At 37.7% G+C, this 20,359-nt stretch overlaps 1 protein-coding gene across 1 annotated transcript in view; it reads right to left on the reverse strand.

Annotated features, from left to right (window-relative positions):
- CDKL2 (cyclin dependent kinase like 2) overlaps nt 1-13,073 on the reverse strand; it is a 51,755-nt gene extending 38,682 nt beyond the window's left edge. Inside the window, exons 1-2 of the mRNA XM_060654854.2 lie at nt 12,581-13,073; nt 10,015-10,214 (exon numbers count right to left, since the gene is read on the reverse strand). Coding sequence (XP_060510837.1) covers nt 10,015-10,182 — 168 coding nt within the window. The 5' untranslated portion in view covers nt 10,183-10,214; nt 12,581-13,073. The remainder of the gene's footprint in view (nt 1-10,014; nt 10,215-12,580) is intronic.
- Between the last annotated feature and the right edge of the window lie 7,286 nt (nt 13,074-20,359).

The following is a 20,359-nucleotide window of genomic DNA, read 5'->3' on the forward strand; positions in this document are numbered from 1 at the left end:
ATTTTTTAACACTTTTTAATGTTTATTTATTTTTGAGAAAGAGAGACAGAGCACAAGCAGGGGAGGGGCAGAGAAAGAGAGAGAAACACAGACTCCAAAGCAGACTCCAGGTTCTGAGCTGTCAGCACAGAGTCTGACACAGGTTTTGAACTCACAAACCATGAGATCATGACCTGAGCCAAAGTCTGACACTTAAGTGACTGAGCCACCCATGTGCCCCTAAAATAAATTCTTTAGAGAAAAGGAAAATAATATAGGCCAGAAACTCTGATCTACATAAAGAAAAGAAGAGCACCAAAGAAAGAGTAAGTGAAGGTAAAATAAAAACTTTATTTCTCTTATTCTTAATTGATCTAACAGAAAACAGTTTGTTCAAAATAATAATGCAAAAATGTATTTGATTATATAGACTTATGAATATCTTTTATATATATATGCTTATGTATGCTTATTTATAAGTGAGATGAATGGAAGCAATGATACAAGAGACAGGAGAAAGGAATTAGGATTACTTTATTATTATAAGGTACTTATACACCTGTGAAGTGATATAGTGTTTTCTGAAAGTGGATTTGGATTATTTGCAAATGTATGTTGCAAATTGTAGGGTAATCACTAAAAAAAAAAAAAAATTAAAAAGAAGTATAACTGGGGTGCCTGGGGGCTCAGTTGGTTAAGCATCAGACTCTTGATTTCAGCTCAAGTCATGATCTCAGTCTGTGAGATTGAGCACCACATCAGGCTCTGCACTGACAGCATGGAGCCTGCTTGGGATTTTCTCTCTCTCTCTCTCTCTCTCTCTCTCTCTCTCTGCCGCTCTCCTGCTCATGTGTGTTCTCTCTCTCTCTCTCTCTCTCTCTCAAAATCAATAAACAAACTTAAAATAAAAAGAAGTATAGCTGACAGGTTAAGAAAGGACAGAAAAATGGAATCATATTAAATGCTCAATTACACTCACAAAAGGCAGAATAAAAGTGGAAGACAAAAATAGAAACAAAGAACAAGGGAAACAAGTTGAAAACAGTAACAAATATGGTAGATATTAACTCAGCTCTATCCTCACTTCTAAAGTCAATGATCCAAATGTATCAACTAAAAAATGGAGATTGTCAGAATGGCTCAAAACATGCAACCTTACTATACATTATCTACAAGAAATGCACATTAAGTATAAAAATACATATTAATTAAAAGTAAATGGATGGAGGGCCACCTGGCTGGCTCAGTGGGTAGAGGGTGTGACACTTGATCTCAGGGTTGTGAATTTGAGCCCCACGTTGGGTGTAGAGATTACTTTTAAAAATCTTTTTTTAGAATTAATTAAAAAATAAAAGTAAATAGATGGAAAAATATACCACACTGATCAAATGGAAGCATGAGTACCTATTATTAATTTCAGATAGACCAAACTATAAAGAAAAATTATCAAGGATAAAGGAGGGCATTATATACTGAAAAGGGGGTCAATCCTCCAAGGAAACATAACAGTTCTTAACGTGTATGTGCCTAACAACAGAGCTTCAAACTATAGGAGGTAAAAATTGATAGAACTTCGGGGAGAAATAAACAAATCCACTATCATAATTGGAAATGTCAACCATTCCACTCAGAAACAGATACATCCAGCAGGCAGAAAATCAGTAAGGACACACACACACAGTTGAACTCAACAATACCATCAATCAACAGATATAACTGATATCTACAGACTATCCAACAACAGAATTCACATTTTTCTCAAGTTCATATGGAACATTCACCATGACAGACCATACTGTAGGCCACAAAACATACCCTAACAAATTTAACATAATAGATATCACACAATGTCTACTCTTGTACCACAGTGGGATTAAACTATAAATTAATAAAAAAAAAAAAAAAAAGATAACTGGAAAATCCCAAAATATGTGGAGATTAAACAACACACATCTAAAATAAAAACATAGATTATCAGTTCCACCTTTCTCTCTTTCTTTTATTCTTTCTCTGTGCTTTTTTTTTTTTTTTTTTTTTTTTAGAGAGAGAAAGAGAGCACATTAGCAGGGGAGGGGCAAAGGGAGAGGAAGAATCCTTTTTTTTTTTAACGTTTATTTATTTTTTAGAGAGAGAGAGAAACAGAGCATGAGTGGGGGAATGAGTGGGGGAGAGGCAGACAGAGAGGGAGACACAGAATCCAAAGCAGGCTGCAGGCGCTGAGCTGTCAGCACAGAGCCTGATGTGGGGCTTGAACTCATGAACCATGAGATCATGACCTGAGCTGAGGTCGGACGCTTAACTGACAACCACCCAAGTGCCCCTGTGCTTTTATTTTTAAAAGCTGATGACTACCCCATTTGATAGGGGCAGACTAGGTAATTCAGACCAACTCTCCTATTGAGAATTCCTAAAAAGTTGGATAAAATATTTTTAAATCTTAAACATATAAAAGACCCAAGAAGATAGTGAGGAATTACTGGGCCAAAATCAAGAACAGGAGAACTCAGAGTTAATTTCAGTACTCAAATCAAAGCTGGTTTTGCCATCAAGTAACAGAGGTAGACCTGAGCTTGGATATTTGTGGCCTTTTGGGGGCTGAAAAGGAAGGAAAAGTCAAAGTCCAAATGCATTTCAGAGGTGGGTCTCTGAGGCCCAGTTTAAGCTGACACCCTAAGAACTACACTGCCCCAGTAAAAATGGACAGAAATGAACCAGTACCCACTAGACTTCACATCATCTATAACAGTTTAAGAAACCCCAAACCTTGAATTTAGATTAATGTATTGGACTGGGAGCATCCCCATGCACCTGGCAGAAGTAAATGAATATCCTCTCTGGAGGAAGATAATTTTATCTTAGCCTCAAATTATTTCCAAAAAGAAATATCCAAAAACAATATCCAGTACAAAAAGGTAACGAAAAACGCAAGAAAGTAAGACACTATAAAAGCAAAAACCTTGAACTTATTAAGGTGGTCCTGAGCTCGCAGTGTGTGTATACCAGACCAGGGAAAATTTTAATGTAAGTAACTACTAACTAGTAAAGGTAGTTAATTATTAACAGGGATAAAAAGACTCTAAGGTATATTTCAAAATAGCAAATACAGACTAGCTACTACTTTCAGGGCTGAGGGAAAGTGCATAGAAAGTAACCAATACATTAGAAGAGCCTCCAGCCACAACCAAGGCTGAGATTCAGACTTCATTAGAGAGAGCATAACTGCCACAGACTGCCAGTGGTGAAAAAAATTGCTACAGGACACAAGCCAGAGGTGACGGAAGGGTGGGCAGCCAGCCAGGTGATAGAGAAACTTGCCAGAAATTGCAGGCAGGCAGAACTGGTTGTGAAAGATACTGATGTGAGCCTCAAAACCTCCCATAGAGTGATCTCATCCCAGTGCCCAAAAAAAAAAAAAAAAAAAAAAAAAGCAGGCCAGAACCAGGAAGGGAAGCCTCTTCTTAAGGACTATAGTGTCCTTCCATGCCCTCTATTGTCAAAGCTTAATATCAAACTAGCTGGCGAAAGAGAAATGTTTATAGAGTCCAGCTCTACTTCCATGAAGTGGGGCAAAAAGGACTGACTTGAAACTGAAAGGTGGTAAATTGATTACCAGCCCAGGGTCCGTGGATACGGAAGAAGAAAATTAAAATCTTCCCAGGAAGAAAATGTCTTCACTTTAGCCTCAAATTATTCCAAAAAAATAATGTTTAAAATGTAGTGTCCAGCAAAAAAATGAAAGACAACCAGGCATACAAAGAAATATGATAGCACAAGTAAAAACCATCAGAACATAAAGAAGACCAAAGCAGAAGCAGAGTAAGTTCAGATATTGGAATTATCAGATACAGGCTACTATGCTTTAAAAGAAAAAAAAAAAAAAAAAAAAGGGCGCCTGGGTGGCTCAGTCGGTTAAGTGTCAGACTTTGGCTCATGAGTCTGACTTCAGCTTAGGTCATGATCTCACAGTTCATGGGTTTGAGACCCGCGTCAGGCTCTGTGCTGACAGCTTGGAGCCTGGAGCCTGCTTTCGATTCTGTCTCTCTCACTCTCGCTCTCTTTCTGCCTTCCCAAGCTCGTTCTCTCTCTCTCTCTCTCTCTCTCTCTCTCTCTCTCTCTCTCTCTCTCAAAAATAAATAAACACAAAAAAAAGAAATTAAAAAAAAGAAAAAAGTCAACCTCAAAAAATTGAGGAAACTTGGGGTGCCTGGCTGGCTTAGTTGGTAGAATATGTGGCTCTTGATCTCTGGGTCATGAGTTAGAGCACCACACTGAGGGTAGAGTTTAAGTAAGTAAGTTAATTAATTAATTAGTTAAAATTAAAACAAAAAAGCAAAGCTTAAAAACAAACAAACAAACAAACCAGGACACCTGGCTGGCTCAGTGGGCAAAGCATGTTTGATCTCCAGGTTGAGTGTAGAGCTTACTTAAAAAACAACAACAACAAAACTGAAATCATAAAAAGTGATATAGCAGATTTAGAACCAAATACAAATTTTAGAACAGAAAAATATAGTAATTTCTGTTTGCAATAACAGTAGACTAGGTAATTTAGAACAAGTAGAAAAGCTTAAAAAAATATATAAAGCCACTATTTTAAGGGACAAGAGAGATGAGATAATAAAGAATATCTAAACTAGTATCTTGAAGACAGAGACCAGGGAAGTGAGCCAAGCAATTAGAGTTGTTTTTTGTTTGTTTGTTTTGTTTTAGACCCTGGAAACATATCATTTCAGAGAGAAAATTAAGAGTCTGAGTGGCACTTTTGACAGTCTTGTGATCTAAGGTAATAGTGATTGGTGTCCAGGGGCCAGCAAGATGGAAAGAAGGGGGATGGCCCTGATGAAATCCTCTCACTTTGGGTTGGCCCAAAAAGTCCACAAACTATGATAAGGGTGAATCAGGTCTCTCAGGAACTACAACTCAAATTCAAATTATGTAACTTTCTCAGATTGGATTGAGAGGATGGCAGAATGTTAGGTTTCCTGGAGTACCCTCAAGAGCCTCACAGAAGCAAGTGTAACTCCTCTCAGGGAAAAGATAATATCATCCAGAGACTCAAACTATGTATACAATTTTTAAAAATTAATAGAGGCATATCAAAAATAAAAAGATCAAGAGAAAAAAAAAAGCAACCAATAGAAATAAACATATGGGAGATCCAGATAATAGGTATTAGATACAGATTTCAGAAGACTGTAATTTAAACAGTCATGAAAGCACAATAAAGAATTTGGGCAGCAAATTGGAAACTATTTTAAAAATCCAATAGAAATATTCTAATTGAAAAATATATCTCTAATTAAGAAATCAGGAGTGTCTGAGTTGGTTGAGCACCCAACTCTTGATTTCAGCTGAGGTCATGATCCTGTGGTCATGAGATGGAGCCCCACATAGGGCTCTGCACTGACATCAGGAAGCCTGCTTGGGATTCTTTCTCTCTGCCCCTCCCCACTCTCAAAATAAACAGATAAAGATTTTTTAAAAAATCAATGCTTAAGTATAAAAGTAGATTGAAAATAGTTGAAACTGAATTACTGAGTTGGAGGATAGGTCAGAAGAAAATACCTAGAATAAAGTAGGGAAAAACAAAAGGATGAAAAACACAGAAAGAGTATAAGAGACATGGGGGAGGCCTAATATATAAACTGAATTCTTAAATGGAGAAGAGAGAGAATAAGATAGTAGCAATACATGAAGCAATAATAGCTAAGAATTTTCTAAAAGTGACAAATGACATTATTTTACAGATGCAAGACGTATAAAGTCAAAACAAATAAATAAAAAGAAACCCACATCAAGACATATTATTGTAAAATTGCTGAAAATCAAAGTCAAAGAGAAAACCTTAATGCATCCAAAAGAAAAAAGGACATACTAAGAAACACCCGATGATTCAAGAGCAGTGAGAACCAGAGAAACATTGGAATGGTATCTTGAACACACTGAATATAATGAATTGCCAACTTAGAACTCTATATCCTATGGAAATAATCTTTTCAACAAAAAGTAACATAAAGAGTTTTTTTTTTCAGATGAACAAAAATGGACACTGTTTCTTACCAGTGGATCAGCTTTAAAGAAATAATGTAGTTTTTTAAAACTCTTTTAATGTTTATTTATTATTGAGAGAGAGCATGTGCGTGTGAGCGGGGGAGGGGCAAAGAGAAAGGGAGACACAGAATCCAAAGGAGCCTCCAGGCTGTGAGCCATCAGCACAGAGCCCCACACAGGACTCAGCCCCATGAACCGCGAAATCATGACCTAAGCCGAAGTCGGACACTTAACCGACTGAGTCACCCAGGCTTCCCATTAAAGAATGTTTTAAATACAAGGTAAATGACCCTAGATAGGAGCTCAGAAATGTAAGAATGGTTGATGAGTAATGGGAAGGGTAAATATTAGGTATATCCTAATAAATACTGACTGAACAATTTGGGGAAGGATTTAAATATAGGGAGAATTAAAAACACATATCAGGAATATCACATATATCTCTAGTGATTCACTACAGTGAATATGACTATGAGATACTGGCACAAACTTAGACATATAGACCAATGGAACAGAATAAAGAGTAGAAAAGCCATTTCTACATATAAGGACATATAGCAAATGAGGAATTCAGAGAGTGGAGAAAAGTTGGTATTTTCAGTAAATGTTTCTGGGATAACTGGACATCCATAAAGGCAAAATAAGACTTGACTGTGCCATACAACATAGTTAAGATCAATTCTAAGTGTACTGAAATATAAATATGAAAACCAAAGCTATTAAGTTTCTTGATGATAGTATAGAAGGCTACCCTAATCTCTAAGTAGTAAAAGACTTCTTAAGCAGATAAAGGAAAGGAAAATATTAAAGGAACCATAAGGAAAATATTAAAACCATAAAGGAAAATATTAAAAATTTGACTACATTGAAATTAACAACTACTATTGGGTAAAAATAACATTAAGAGAGTGAAAAGAGAGCTTTTTAAGAGAATAATAAACATTAAACTATAGTGGTTAGGAATGCATATTTGGTAAATGTGGGGGAAAAAATCATGGCAGTGATGAACATGCACATCAGGATAGTGTTTACCTTAAAGGAGAGGGAGGGGCTAGTGACCAGGATAGTAAAAGAAAAGAGTTGTTGGCAGTGTTTTATTTCTTGACCTGGTGGTGGTTCTGAATGTTTGCTTCCTAACAATTCATTGAGCTATAATTATATTTTTGTGTATATCAACATATTGGCTAAATTTCAAAATAAAAAGTCACTTAAAATATAATATCCCAAATAAATGGCTCAGTGATGGAGATTAATCATACTGAGGAGAAAATTATTGAATCAAACGATGAACCAGAACGATCTATACAGAACAGTGCATAGAAAGACAGATGAAGAAAAAAAAACAACAGATAATTCAGTGAGAAGATTTATGTTAACTGAAGTCCCAAAAACAGAGGATAAAGGGAATGAGTTGGAATAATAAGTGAGAATTTTCTGGAATTAATGAAAGAAATCATATCATAGATTCATAAAGACTCCAATCCCCAATGAAGCAAAATAAATTAAAAGATATCCAAACTAAGAAAAAAAAAAAAAAGAAAAAAGAAAAAAGATACCCAAACTACATACAATATGGTGAAATTTCAGGAAAACAAGATCAAAGGAAAATTTTTAAGTAGCCAGAAAACAAAACTAACTTATGCTAATTAAAATCAGGATACTTGTGATCTGGATAGAGCAAGAAGGCAGTAGTGTTGGGAGAAGACATAGGGGGGCTTATGGAGTGATTGTAATGTTCTTTTTCTTTATTTACATGGTGGTAATATGGAGTTGTTCAATTTTAAAAAAATAGAGATGATTCTTATGAGATATACACTTTTCTATATTTTATGTCCACTTTATGTTATAAAAGGCTGAAAGGAAAAAAGATCTAGACATAAAAAACCAAACTTATAGGGGCACCTGGTTGGCTCACTTGGAGGAGTGTGTGACTGTTGATCTCAGGGTTGTGAATTCAAACCCCATGTTGAGTATAGGGATTACTTAAAAATAAAATCTAAAAACAAAACAAAACAAAAAACCTTATAAAAGAGCAGCAGTTGGGGAGCAGTTGGACTGACAGCTGACTTCTCAGGAGCCATAATAGATGCCAGAGGACAACACAGTGTTATCTTCATTTTATTGAAAGAAAACACTTGCCAACCTAAAATTCCATACACAGCAAAAATATCTTTCAGGGATGACAGCAAAAAAGACACTTGCATGCAAACTAAAATTGAAATGTTTTGTCCACAGTAGATCCTCACAAAAGGAAATCCTAAATAATACACTACAAAAAGAAAAGAGATCCCAGATAAATGGCCAGGGATTCAGAAGAAAAGGAAGAACAAAGAAAGTTATAGGTAAACATAAACCTAAATGAACTCTAAAAAATAATTATGTCTTGTGACATTTAAAAATATGTGAGAGTTAATATATGACAATATTAGCATGCAAGATGGAAGGGAATAACCAGAGATAAGTATTGTAAGGATTTGTATTACCTGGAAGAAGAATACAAGTATTAGATAATGTTAGACTTCAACAAATATCTAAGATAACCACTAAAAAGTGAGAAACAAGATACAATTTTCAAAACTATTACAGGGAAATAAAGAAATGATGAATGTAATTAATCTAAAGAAAGAAAATAAAAAGAAATGTAAAACCAATAAGACAAATGGCACATATTAAGATGGTAAATTTATACTGAAATATATCAGAAATTACATTACATGTAAATAGACTAAATATTCCAATTAAAAGGCAGGGTTGTCAAACAGGATAAAAAGCAAAATGTGACCATATGATATTTACAAAATACGCATCTAAACAAGAATTAAGATGAGATGCCTGGGTGGCCCAGTTGGTTAAGCATTCAACTTCGGCTCAGGTCATGATCTCATGGCTCCTGAGTTCGAGACCCACCGTCAGTCTCTGTGCTGACAGCTCAGAGCCTGGAGCCTGCTACAGGTTCTGTGTCTCCCTCTCTCTCTGCCCCTCCCCCCACTCACACTGTCTCTCTCTCTCTCTCTCTCTCTGTGTGATGAAAGTGTTTGCACAAATTATTTTTTCTAGGATTTATGTATAGTGGGAAAACCTGGAGAAAAAGAATTTTTAATGCCATTTACCCCCATCCCCTCCCTTCTGAGATGTCTTACCTGGCCTTGAACTTCATGTTATAGTATCGACCAAACTGTTGTACCTCCTAGGACATGTCCCATCACCTTTGCTGTTTCTGTTCCCTCCAACTGGGACAGCTCTTGTCAGCCATTGATATTAATATGAGCCAGGCAGAGTGTGCCTATATAAACATCCCCCAGTAAAAACCCTGGACACAGAGTCTACTGAATCTTCTTGGTAGATGGTATTTTACATGTGTTGTCTCCCATCCAAGTACTAACCAGGCCCGACCCTGCTTATCTTCCGAGATCAGATGAGATCCGGCACGTTCAGGGTGGTATGGCTGTAGACTACATGTGTTGTCAAAGCTCATTTTTGGAAAAAGTAAGTACATCCTGTGTGACTCCACTGAAAGAGGATTTTTGGAAACCTGTGACAAGTTTCCTCTGGAATTCACCCATGTGCATGTGCCTTTTCCTTTGCTGATTTTCCTTTATATCTTTTCACTGTAATAAATCAGAGCCATGAGATAGCCATGAGCTGCTATCTACTTAGTGCTCTGAGTCCTCCAGTTGAATCATGGAACCTGGAGTGGTCTTAGGACCCCAAACACAGATGATAGATAGATAGATAGATAGATAGATAGATAGATAGACAGACAGATACAGAAAGAAGCAGCAAATACTTTAAAAATCATATTTATATTCATGGGATAAATGAATATGCATAAATAACAATTTCATTTGTTTATTGCCAAAAAAGAAGAAACTTATATCTTAAAGTTTAGTATGGAAATGAATATAAAAACTGTAATTTTTTGTAAAAATATAACCCTGATCAAGAGACAACTTTTTTTTTAACTCAATACACATATTTACTCACCTTAAGTAACTTGATTTCTCGCATAGCAATTTTTTTAACCATTTTGTCATCATCGCTTTCTAAGAACTTCTTTATGGCCACGATTCTTCCAGTATCTTTATTCCGACACTTCATCACCATTCCATAGCTCCCTTCTCCAACCAATCCTAGATTCTCATATTTTTCCATTATTAATTCAAAACCAATAGGAATTCTTCCTGCTATGGAAACCAAAACATGGAGTTAATAATGTTGAGTATATTAATTTCTTCCACCTTCCCAGGAAATTAATTCTTCCCCACTTGTTTTCCATATTAGAGGAGTCACTGTGTCAATGGCTGTCCTGTGCTGTCTCACAATTTCTTACTGTTTCCACATCTAAGCTGTTTTCAGAATATTAACATACATTTCATAATAGACAAAGCAAATGGAATTGAAGCCATTAAATTTAAATTATTAGATGCCATGTTAATGAAATTCAATATATTTTTAATTCAGATAAAGCAATACTTGAACCATCATTCAAAACAATTATAGCTTACTTTAGAAAAACAATTCCTTTTCACTCAGAGGTGAAAAAGTACAAGCGAGTTTGGTTTTGTGTTTTTTTTTTAAGATTTTATTTACTATGTAATCTCCATGCCCAATGTGGGGTTTGAACTCACAACTCTGAGATCAAGAGTCACATGACCTACCAACTGAACAAGCCAGGCACTGCAATGAGTTTGCTTGTAGTGAAGATCAAATTTATTTTTTTTACATTAGGCTTAAAAAAGTGAAGTTGAAAATCTTTATGCATTTTCTATTCAATTGGGAAAAATATTTGTTCACAAAATGACCACTTACCAAATTAACACTAAGGAACTTTGATAAACTTTTTTTTTTTTTAACTTTTCTTACCGTAGTAATTAAATTCCCATATTGAACTTACAAAATAACAACAATGGCATCACAGTACATAAGCAGATTGTTTAAAAATTAAATTTTGGTAGTACCACATACAATATCTCAAAAATACTTTTAATGATTACTCACTATAAGTATGATCATTTGAATTTTATGTTTAGAATTCTTTTACATCTCATTATATGACATTTTCTGGTTAATAGCAATCCTAATAATGATTGATGAAGGATCAGCAATTATTCCACTACATATTTTGGTATAGAAAAAAACTTTTCAGTTCAAACTCAGATTTTAATTTACAAGGTTTGATTGCCATGAAATATACAAGCTAAGAAAACAAATATAAAGTTAAATTTATTTTTTAAATCCGATTTTGAAATTAAATTCCAGAAGCAAAGAATAAAAAAGTATTGTTCTTAATCCCAATACGGTTCTAAAAGTTTTAGAAGAAAAAATAATCTTTCAGTAACTATATATTCAAGTGATGATTCATAACTGAATTTTTTTAACTTAATAATACAAAAATACTCATTTATAAAATGTGGAAAGAAAAAAAAAACTCTCACTTATTTCATTAATTGTGTCCTCATGGCCATCTAAAACTAATTTACCCAGAGTGTGAATTGTGATGTTTTATTTGCTTCCCTATTAGTACACTGATAACAAAAAACAAAAAAACACCCTCTTTGTTCTAGCAAACTGTGATAATCCAGTGTATATATTTTCAGCAGTTTACCTTAATAATTTAGGGTTATTATAGATAGATAGATAGATAGATAGATAGATAGATAGATATAAAAAGCGTAGATATACATGGAAAACCAGAAGATTGATCTGCTGGGGAAAAAGATGAAAATAAATTCCAGTCAACACCAACTCCAATTATTTCACTATTTTACTACTAGCTTTGATAGTAGATTCTATAACCTGTTTAGAGAGCAGTGTCCCCAATGCTAACTTTTCACATATTTGACATATTAACTTCCATTTAACATCTATTAACTATTTTGAATATATTTTTAAATAAAACGTGTGTTTGGAAAAAAATTGTCAGTGTAATTCTCTCCCGCCTTGCCTGAATTTTTTTTTTCCTTCCATTAAGACAGCATGCTTTATTAAGGACTAGACTTTAGGTTTATCAAGCCAAGGACAAAAATAGCTGGACTCTATAACCTGGATCTTTTTAAACATTTTGCAGTTGGTGCCCTCAATATTTGAAAATGCAAAGTGAACAAAATTAAAATTACCTTAGGCATGTCTGAGATCTCCTGAAGCATATCACAAGCTAACATTAAGCGAGTTGACTACTCCAAGTTTATTCTGGAAACCAACCACACATTTAGTCACAGCACATTGAACACACCTGCTTTTCAAGCAGCACTGCCTCCAAATACCTTAAAAGTATCAGAGCTTAAAAAGCCTGTTTCCTGAAACAGTTACTCATAAACTATAGCTTTTCATGCCTTCTACGCCTGTGTGTAAGGGTGATACAAACTAAAATGATGCCTGGACAATTGGCAATGCGGTATTGCTGGATATGTGCCATATAAGCGTATGGTTTGAATCTCAACAATTTAGACAATAAAAATAGTGCGAATTATTTTGTTAAAGACAACCAGATTGAAATCTATCACAGATCAAAGAATGTGATAATAGAAGCTTTTAAAAGTACTATACTTACTGTTTCTTTAAAATCCTTTCGCATGGAAAGACCCAAAGGTTTTCAACCTGGAAACAAATTTGAGGTGAAATGCATCTCGCTCGCAGGTCTGAAAGATGCTGACTAGCAAACCAGCAAGTCCGGAGCTGTTATGATTTCTTCTGTGGACACAGTCACGGGTCCTAGGTGAATCAGGCAGGGAGGCAGATTGGCCTCAGCCTGCCGCAGGCTCACACTCAGGAGGACCACGGGCCGCATGCTGTCGTCGTCAAGGCAACGACCTCACTCTGCCCCAACCATAGGCTCAGCCTCCAGAAAGAGATACGGCCCAGGTCGGAATGCGTCCACGGCAGGCACCAATACGCCTGTTAAGGCCAGACTTGTAAGAAATTAGCTGGATGCACCGTCTGCCAGCTCGGAAGGTGCCCAGTCCCTGGAGTATGTGAACCTGCGTGGCTCCGGCAAGCCCTGGGCAAAGGCGTTGGCCACAGAGCTGCAAGGGGGCGGGTTCTCCCCCGCCCGGCCCCGCCTGGAGTGCGCCAAGCCTCCCGTGTTCTGATTGGCTGGGCCCTGTCGTCATGAGCTACGATTGGCTTAGCGCCCACCACTCGCCCCTTCACCTGGGGCTCGGCCCAGGTTCAGTTCACTTAAGCGCAGACGCCAGAATCCACACATGCTTCAATTCTCAAATAGAGGGGGTGCACTTTTCTGCGATCCCGGTGCTCACGGAGAGGATAGAATGGGTGGTGGTTATGTAGAAAACGGAAGGCGGAGACAGGCACAGCTTCGCCGCTGGGGCGGTGAGCGGGCCCCGGGCCCCTGGCGCCCTCACCGGGGAAGGTTCAGGCCTGACCGCGGTTCGATGCTTCCTTTCCGGTCGGGGCAGTGGGACCAGGGTGGGCCAGGTAGGGGGTGAGGGTGACAGCCTAGGAGGTGATGATTAGTAGGTGAGGCAAGGTGACAGCACAACTGACGTTAGGAGGGACCTTGGGAAGGACACCCTGGGCACTGAAAGTGAGGGGATATGCTTTGGAGATAATGGAAAAGGGAGAAGGGACATGAATGAAAGAAGAGGAAAACGGCTCAGGCGGTCGGGGAACTAGAAGAGATGTACAATACTGGCGTGTGGCAGCCAAATAGAGGGCAGTTGGGGGTGAGACGTTTCAGGCACAGGCCGTGCCTTGCTTGAGGCTAGATCCATGACCAGGCAAAATTGGTAAGTCAGAATTACCCACAGGCTTAAGTCACATAAGAAACAGGGCATTCCTCATCTTCAAGTAATTTGGGGTTTAGGCCATACCCCTGCAGTGAAGAGGCCTTAAGCACACAGTTACTTTCATGTTAAATCATCAGAACTAAACATTTTATAATCGTCTTTGTTCTCTAGAACACCTTGATCCAGTGAAGAGAGTGTCCTGGAATAGAAGGTATTTGTACCCATAGTCAATATTGAGGTATGAATCCCTTCTTGTATACTAAGAAATAAATATTCTGATTTATAAATCATCTTTTGTGAGTTTGGGTAGCATGAATTAATCTGCCAGTGCTTGATCACCTTGGGCAAGCTGCTTAAAATCTACTTCTTGAACCTGTAATAATGAGGAGCAGACCTAGGACCTGGGTATGGAAAGAATACAATTCTTAGGTCAATCCAAGATGTCCTAATGTAGCAATTAGCTCTATCCTTAGTTGTGACCAGGTGGGGGGGGAGTCATGTACCGATTTTGTTACCTCTACAGGCTATAACAGAATCTCACGAACTTCTGCTATATAAAGGGCAGACCCCCTTGCATAAAGTGGCAAATCGAAGTTTGTTGGGACTGAAGCTTGAGAACAAGAATACAAAAATATTTTACTTTTCCAACTTTACAAATATATTCAACAACATAAACATATAAAGGCCCCTCTAGGCAAGAGGTCCTGAAGCTTAAAAATAACACATTTATATCCCCAAGGGGATCAAAAGGATAAAAGACTAAAAATACTAGATTTGGTGAATAGACAATGCTTGAGAAAACAGTTTCAAAAAGAACTGAGTTTGAAAGCTAACTGTGAAGGACACATACAGTATTCAACAACTCAACATTTTGGATAAAGCCATCTGCAGGTAGCATTATGTACAAGCAGGGTTGGGTTATTGCTTATTTTTCTTTTTTATTAGGAAATGTCTGTAGGGAAAAAGAATGGAGAGAAGCTTTAAAGAGGCAAAAAAGGAATAATGAAAAGCCAAGAACAGGTGTGAAGAGAAGGTAATAAACTATGAAAAGGTCTTAACCTTGAAGAGACTTAGAGAAAAAAGAAAAAACTGAGAAAAGTGTAGGACAGATACATTAGCTGGCCTAGATCTTCTTAGTAAAAGAACATTTTTGCTGAAAAAGATAATGATTGAGGCTCAAGGATCTGAGAGCAGAAATACCTTGAAATAAGTAGTTACAAAAAAGTCATTTTGATATGACAAGAATACGAAATACTAAAATGTGCCCAGTTGACCCAGTTTCACCCGGGGTGAAACTGACTCTTTTATAGGATTTTGCATCCCAGGGGCAAGAATTAAGAAAATAGGTGGCATACAAGCTAACTCTTAGAGAACTGGTAGTGCAAGGAGAATAAACAAAGGAGTTAAAAAATCAAGTATGATGGAGGGGAGCCTGGCTGGCTCAATCAGAAGAGAATGTGACTCTTGATCTTGGGTCATGAGTTCAAGTCCCATGTTGAGTGCAAAGCTTACTTAAAAATGTTGTTTTTTTAAAAATCAAGTACGATGGAGAACGAACCACTGAAATGGCTTGCCATGGGTCCCAGCTAGATAGGGAGACATATTATGACAGAATTTAGCTAATAAACTGATAATACAAAGGCACCCTAGGAGTGGCGGTCACATAGGCATGAAGTGTAATGGGAGTAAAACAGGAGAAAAAGTGATTATTAAAGCAATTTGTGAATTTAAGACCTTGGAAATGGCACAAGATGATGACAATCAGTTCTGAAGGGTGGGATGTTGGCTGTTCCTTGGGGTAGCTGAAGATTAATGAAAAATGTCGTTGGAATTGAGTTCAATTCCATGAGGTCACAGTATGAAAAATGATGAACTTTTTATGAAAAATCATAACATGAACTACTCAGGTGAGACACTAGAAGAGTTTGAGAAGGACATTTTAATCACTGAAGAAAGTGAAAATATTCTAAAAGAACTAAAGAAAAGAGTGTGGGAGTGCATGAGATTGTCAATGAGAGAGGAGAGCTTGAGATACGGCAAAGAAACAAAGGTTAAAAGAGACTAAGGACCATATGATCCAGCAATTCCATTCCTAGGTATATACCCAAGAAAAATGAAAACATATGTTCACACAAAAACTTTTACACAAATGTTTATAGCAGCGTTGATATTCATAATAGCCAAAAAGTGAAACTCAAATGTCCATCAACTGATGAGTGGATAAACCATGGTATATCCATACAATGGAATATTATTCAGCCATAAAAGGGATGAAGTACTGACACATGCTACAACTTGGATAAATCTTGAAAACATTATGCTAAGTCAAAGAAGCCTGACATGAAAAGCCATGTGTTGATTCCATTTATGTAGTGTCCAGCATAGGCAAATCCATAGAAACAGAAAGTAGATTAGTAGTTACCAGGTACTGTGGGGGGCGGGGGGGGATGGGAATGAGGAGTGATTACTAGTGGGTATGGGTTTCTTTTTAGGGTGATGAGATAGTGGAATTATATAGTGGTCATGGATATACAACCTTGTGAATACACTAAAAACCATTGATCTGTACACTTTAAAATCATGGATTTTATGTATGTGAGTTATATCTCAATACAAAAAATAGACTACAGGACAAGAAATACATGGCCTTCTAAGATATCTTTTTCTATAAATTTATGTATTTTATCTTACAGTAGCCCAACTCTTCCTCACATTAGTGATCATCCCTATTAAGTGATACTTGGCGACAGTCATTCTCTATATATCTTGACATCCCAAAACAATGTGCTTTAGTCAGTTTCTTGCCAAAACAAACAAAATACCTTTCACTTAGGTCCCATGAAATACTGATTTATCATAGGTTTTTGGCATCCCTTCGAATGAGTCACCAAGTGAACAGAAGGGCCATAAAACCTCAGACTACACAAAGTACTCTTTATTTCCAGTATTATTATAGAGCATGCACTTGTGAATACATCCCACCATTCTATGAAGAAAATGGACTGACTTATTTTGAAGTTCTGGTTCTTTGATGGAAGGACACTTGCCATAGAAGAGAAAATTCTGTTCTCAACCTAGTAGTTGATTCAATGACCTCATTACTGCATATAAAACTGATTAAGATGATGATCAGGTTTGAAAACCTAAAGTACAATTACCACTTACTTTGCCAAATTCAACATACATGTATATTACAGCAGTGTGAACCTGGAAATTCATTCCTCCAATGTGAAAAATATACATTGTTTGCACTGGCAACATGCCTCTTACAAAAACTCTCCCTTGATGTTCCATCTCCCTCTAGCCTCTACCCCATTCCTCCCTCTTTAATCTTTATAGCAAAACTACAGAAAAAGTCTATTTGGTTCTCTCTTTCTTGTTTTTTATTTTTAAGCAGGCTTCTCACCCAGCGTGGAGCCCCACTTGGGGCCTGAGATAAAGACCTGAGCTGAGATCAAGAGTCCAACTCTTAACCAACTGAGCCACCCAGGCACCCTGAGTCTATTTGCTTCCTTTTTTTTTTTTTTTTTTTTTAACGTTTATTTATTTTTGAGACAGAGAGAGACAGAGCATGAACGGGGGAGGGTCAGAGAGAGGGAGACACAGAATCTGAAACAGGCTCCAGGCTCTGAGCTGTCAGCACAGAGCCCGATGCGGGGCTCGAACCCATGGACCGCGAGATCATGACCTGAGCCGAAGTCAGCCGCTTAACCAACTGAGCCACCCAGGCGCCCCAGTCTATTTGCTTCTTACCTCTAGTTGTCTCTCGGGCTTTCATCCTTATCATTTCACTGAAATAGGTTTTCCTGAAAGTCACTATGGCCTACATCCTGCCAAGGCCATCTGTGGCAGAGATTACTATTCACAGTAAGCTGGTTCCTTTTCCTGTATGTATTATGGCTTACTTATTTTCTGCCATCTCCGTTGAGGTTGGGGTCATGTGACTTAATTCAAGTCAATGGAATAGGGGATTTCTACCATTCAGTCTTGGTCCATAAAAATCTCCACTCAAGATCCTCCATATTCCTGTTCTCTTTCAGCTGGCTATAACAAAGATGACTACAGTGTGATCTTGAAGCCACACATTAAAGCTAGTAGAGCCTTCATTCACCTGTGTTCCTAAATTTGACTCTGTGGTGGAGAGCCAGACCAGTGGCCTCTTCACCACCACTCTCCTATTTTTTATATGAGGGGCAAAAAAGCTATTGTGTTTGTGCCATTAGACATTTTGGGGGTCTATTTATTAGAGCAGATAGCCCAGTTTAATTAATTCACTATCTTTATTGACCTGTCAGCAGCATTTGCTACAACTGCCTATTCTTTCCTTCTGAGATAAACTCTTGAAACATAGCTTTCCATGACACCAGTTCTTGCCATATTTTGTCTCCCTCAGTTTCCTTTGCAGGCTTCTCTTGTACTGGAACCCTAAATGTTGAGAGTATCTGAGGGCTCACTCCTCAGCCTCTTTTGTACACTCTCTTCCTAGATGATCTCATCTTATCCAATACCTGCAAAGACCTATATTGACCACTCACAGCACTGAGCTCTCCTCAGAATTCCAAAATCAAACCACCTGGCATTTCTTCCTGGATATCCAATTGACATAGGAAACCTAACATGGCTGAGAGAACTGTTGATTTTTCCCTCCACAATCTACTCCTGTTCCTTCCATATCTCAATAGAATACCTCTCTCCACTCAAGTTCCACCAAAATCCCAGGGATCATCCTTGAACATTATTTTTCCCTCACATTCAGAATCCAACCCATAATTAAGTCTTGTAGGTTCTATCTCCACAATACATCTTATTAGCTGATAATTTATCACCATCTTCACAACTGCAGCCCTCATCCAAACCACCATCACCATCACCTGACATCCCTTCCTGACAGGCTACACACTAATTCAGATCACATCCTTCCCTGTTCAGGTCCCTACAATCCCAGTACAAGAGTAAAATCCGAACTACAAAGGCCACCCACAATTTAACTCTTATCTCTTGATATCTGCTGTTATGTCCACGCTGGCCTTATTGCCCCTGAACACACCACGCTCCTTCCAAACACGGGGCCTGTGCATCTGTTCTTCCTTCTATTTGGAATGTCTCCTACCAGATCTTACCAATGTTGTCTTCCTTCATTTGGGGCCTCAAATGTACCTCTTCAGAGAGGCCTTTCATCACCACCCTCAGTAATGATTAAGGAACAGTCCATCTCCTGTCACCATGGCATTCTCCACTAGTTCTACCCTCTGTTAGCCATGTGATCTTGGAAAAATAGCTAACCCCCAGTGCCTGAATTAACTCTTGTGTAAAATAAACAGTACTCCTTCTCGTAGGATTACTGCTGGGACTAAAGGAGTTGTATTGTGCCCAGAACTTATCAGGAATGAAGTTACTTCCTTCCTTCTTTCTTTCTTTCCTTTCTTTCTAATGTTTATTTATCTTTGAGAGAGCGTGCCGCATGAATGCACAAGCAGGGGGAAGGGCAGAGAGAGAGGGAGACATAGAATCTGAAGCAAGAAAGCTCCAGGCTCTGAGCTGTCATCACAGAGCCCAATGTGGGGCTCCAACTCACAAACTGCAAGATCATGACCTGAGCCAAAGTCAAGTCAGACACTTAACTGACTGAGCCACCTAGGCACCCCTGAAATTACTTATTTCTATGTTTGTTGCTGCCCTCCCTCAAAAAATACAAGTTTCCAGAGGGTAGGCTGTACCTGGCTGGATTACTAACCAGCACCTAGGAAGATTTCTGGCACATAGTAAGATTCTGATATTCACTGACTTTTGTGTAAATTCTTCTCACTTCTGTCACACATTTGTTACTGCTTTGAAACATCACTCTAAGTCATTTCTGTTAAGTCATCATGCTTTGAAATGTCACTCACATCTGTTCTCTAAGTCGCTATCCTTATCACCAGTGAGAATTTTTTTTACCTCTACAAGCTTTATAGTTCATCTCTTTAAAAACATTAAAAAAAAAAAAAAAAAAACTAGGGTTATCAGATTTTAAAATATATGTAAAATCATAGGCCCTCAAAAAGTATTCCTTTTTCTCAGCTCAGAGACTCATAGTATTTAACAACGATTTGACTTCCCAATGACTTTTTATTAAGTAAACTCCACCCCCACCCCCTGACACGGGGCTCAAACTCAAGATCCGAGATCAAGTCACATGCTCTACCGACTGAACCAGCGAGGTGCCCCTGCAGATGTTTGACTTCTGTTCCAATTTTCTACTCTGCCTCATTACTTACTGCTGTGCTTCCTGAATGGAGTTCCTGATTAAGGGATCCTTAATTTTAGGATCCAACTAATGCTGGAGGCTGTGATTTTACAATTTGCTAAAATAAAACCAGGATAAAAATGCATTGCATTCAAAGTTTAAATTTCTGGTATTTAAAAACCCATTTTCTAAAATTAAATAACTTATCCTTTAAAGCAGATTGACGCTTGTGGCTAATGCAGTGTTTCAAATCATTTCATACTAGCATGACTGCAATATCCTGAGCTTCAGTCTCCTCGGCTGTAAAATAGTTAACGACATTTAACCTGCCTAAATATTAAATCAGAAACGTGGTTCA

This window comes from Panthera onca, chromosome B1 (assembly GCF_046562875.1).
Source record: "Panthera onca isolate mPanOnc1 chromosome B1, mPanOnc1 haplotype 2, whole genome shotgun sequence".
Lineage (NCBI taxonomy): Eukaryota > Metazoa > Chordata > Mammalia > Carnivora > Felidae > Panthera > Panthera onca.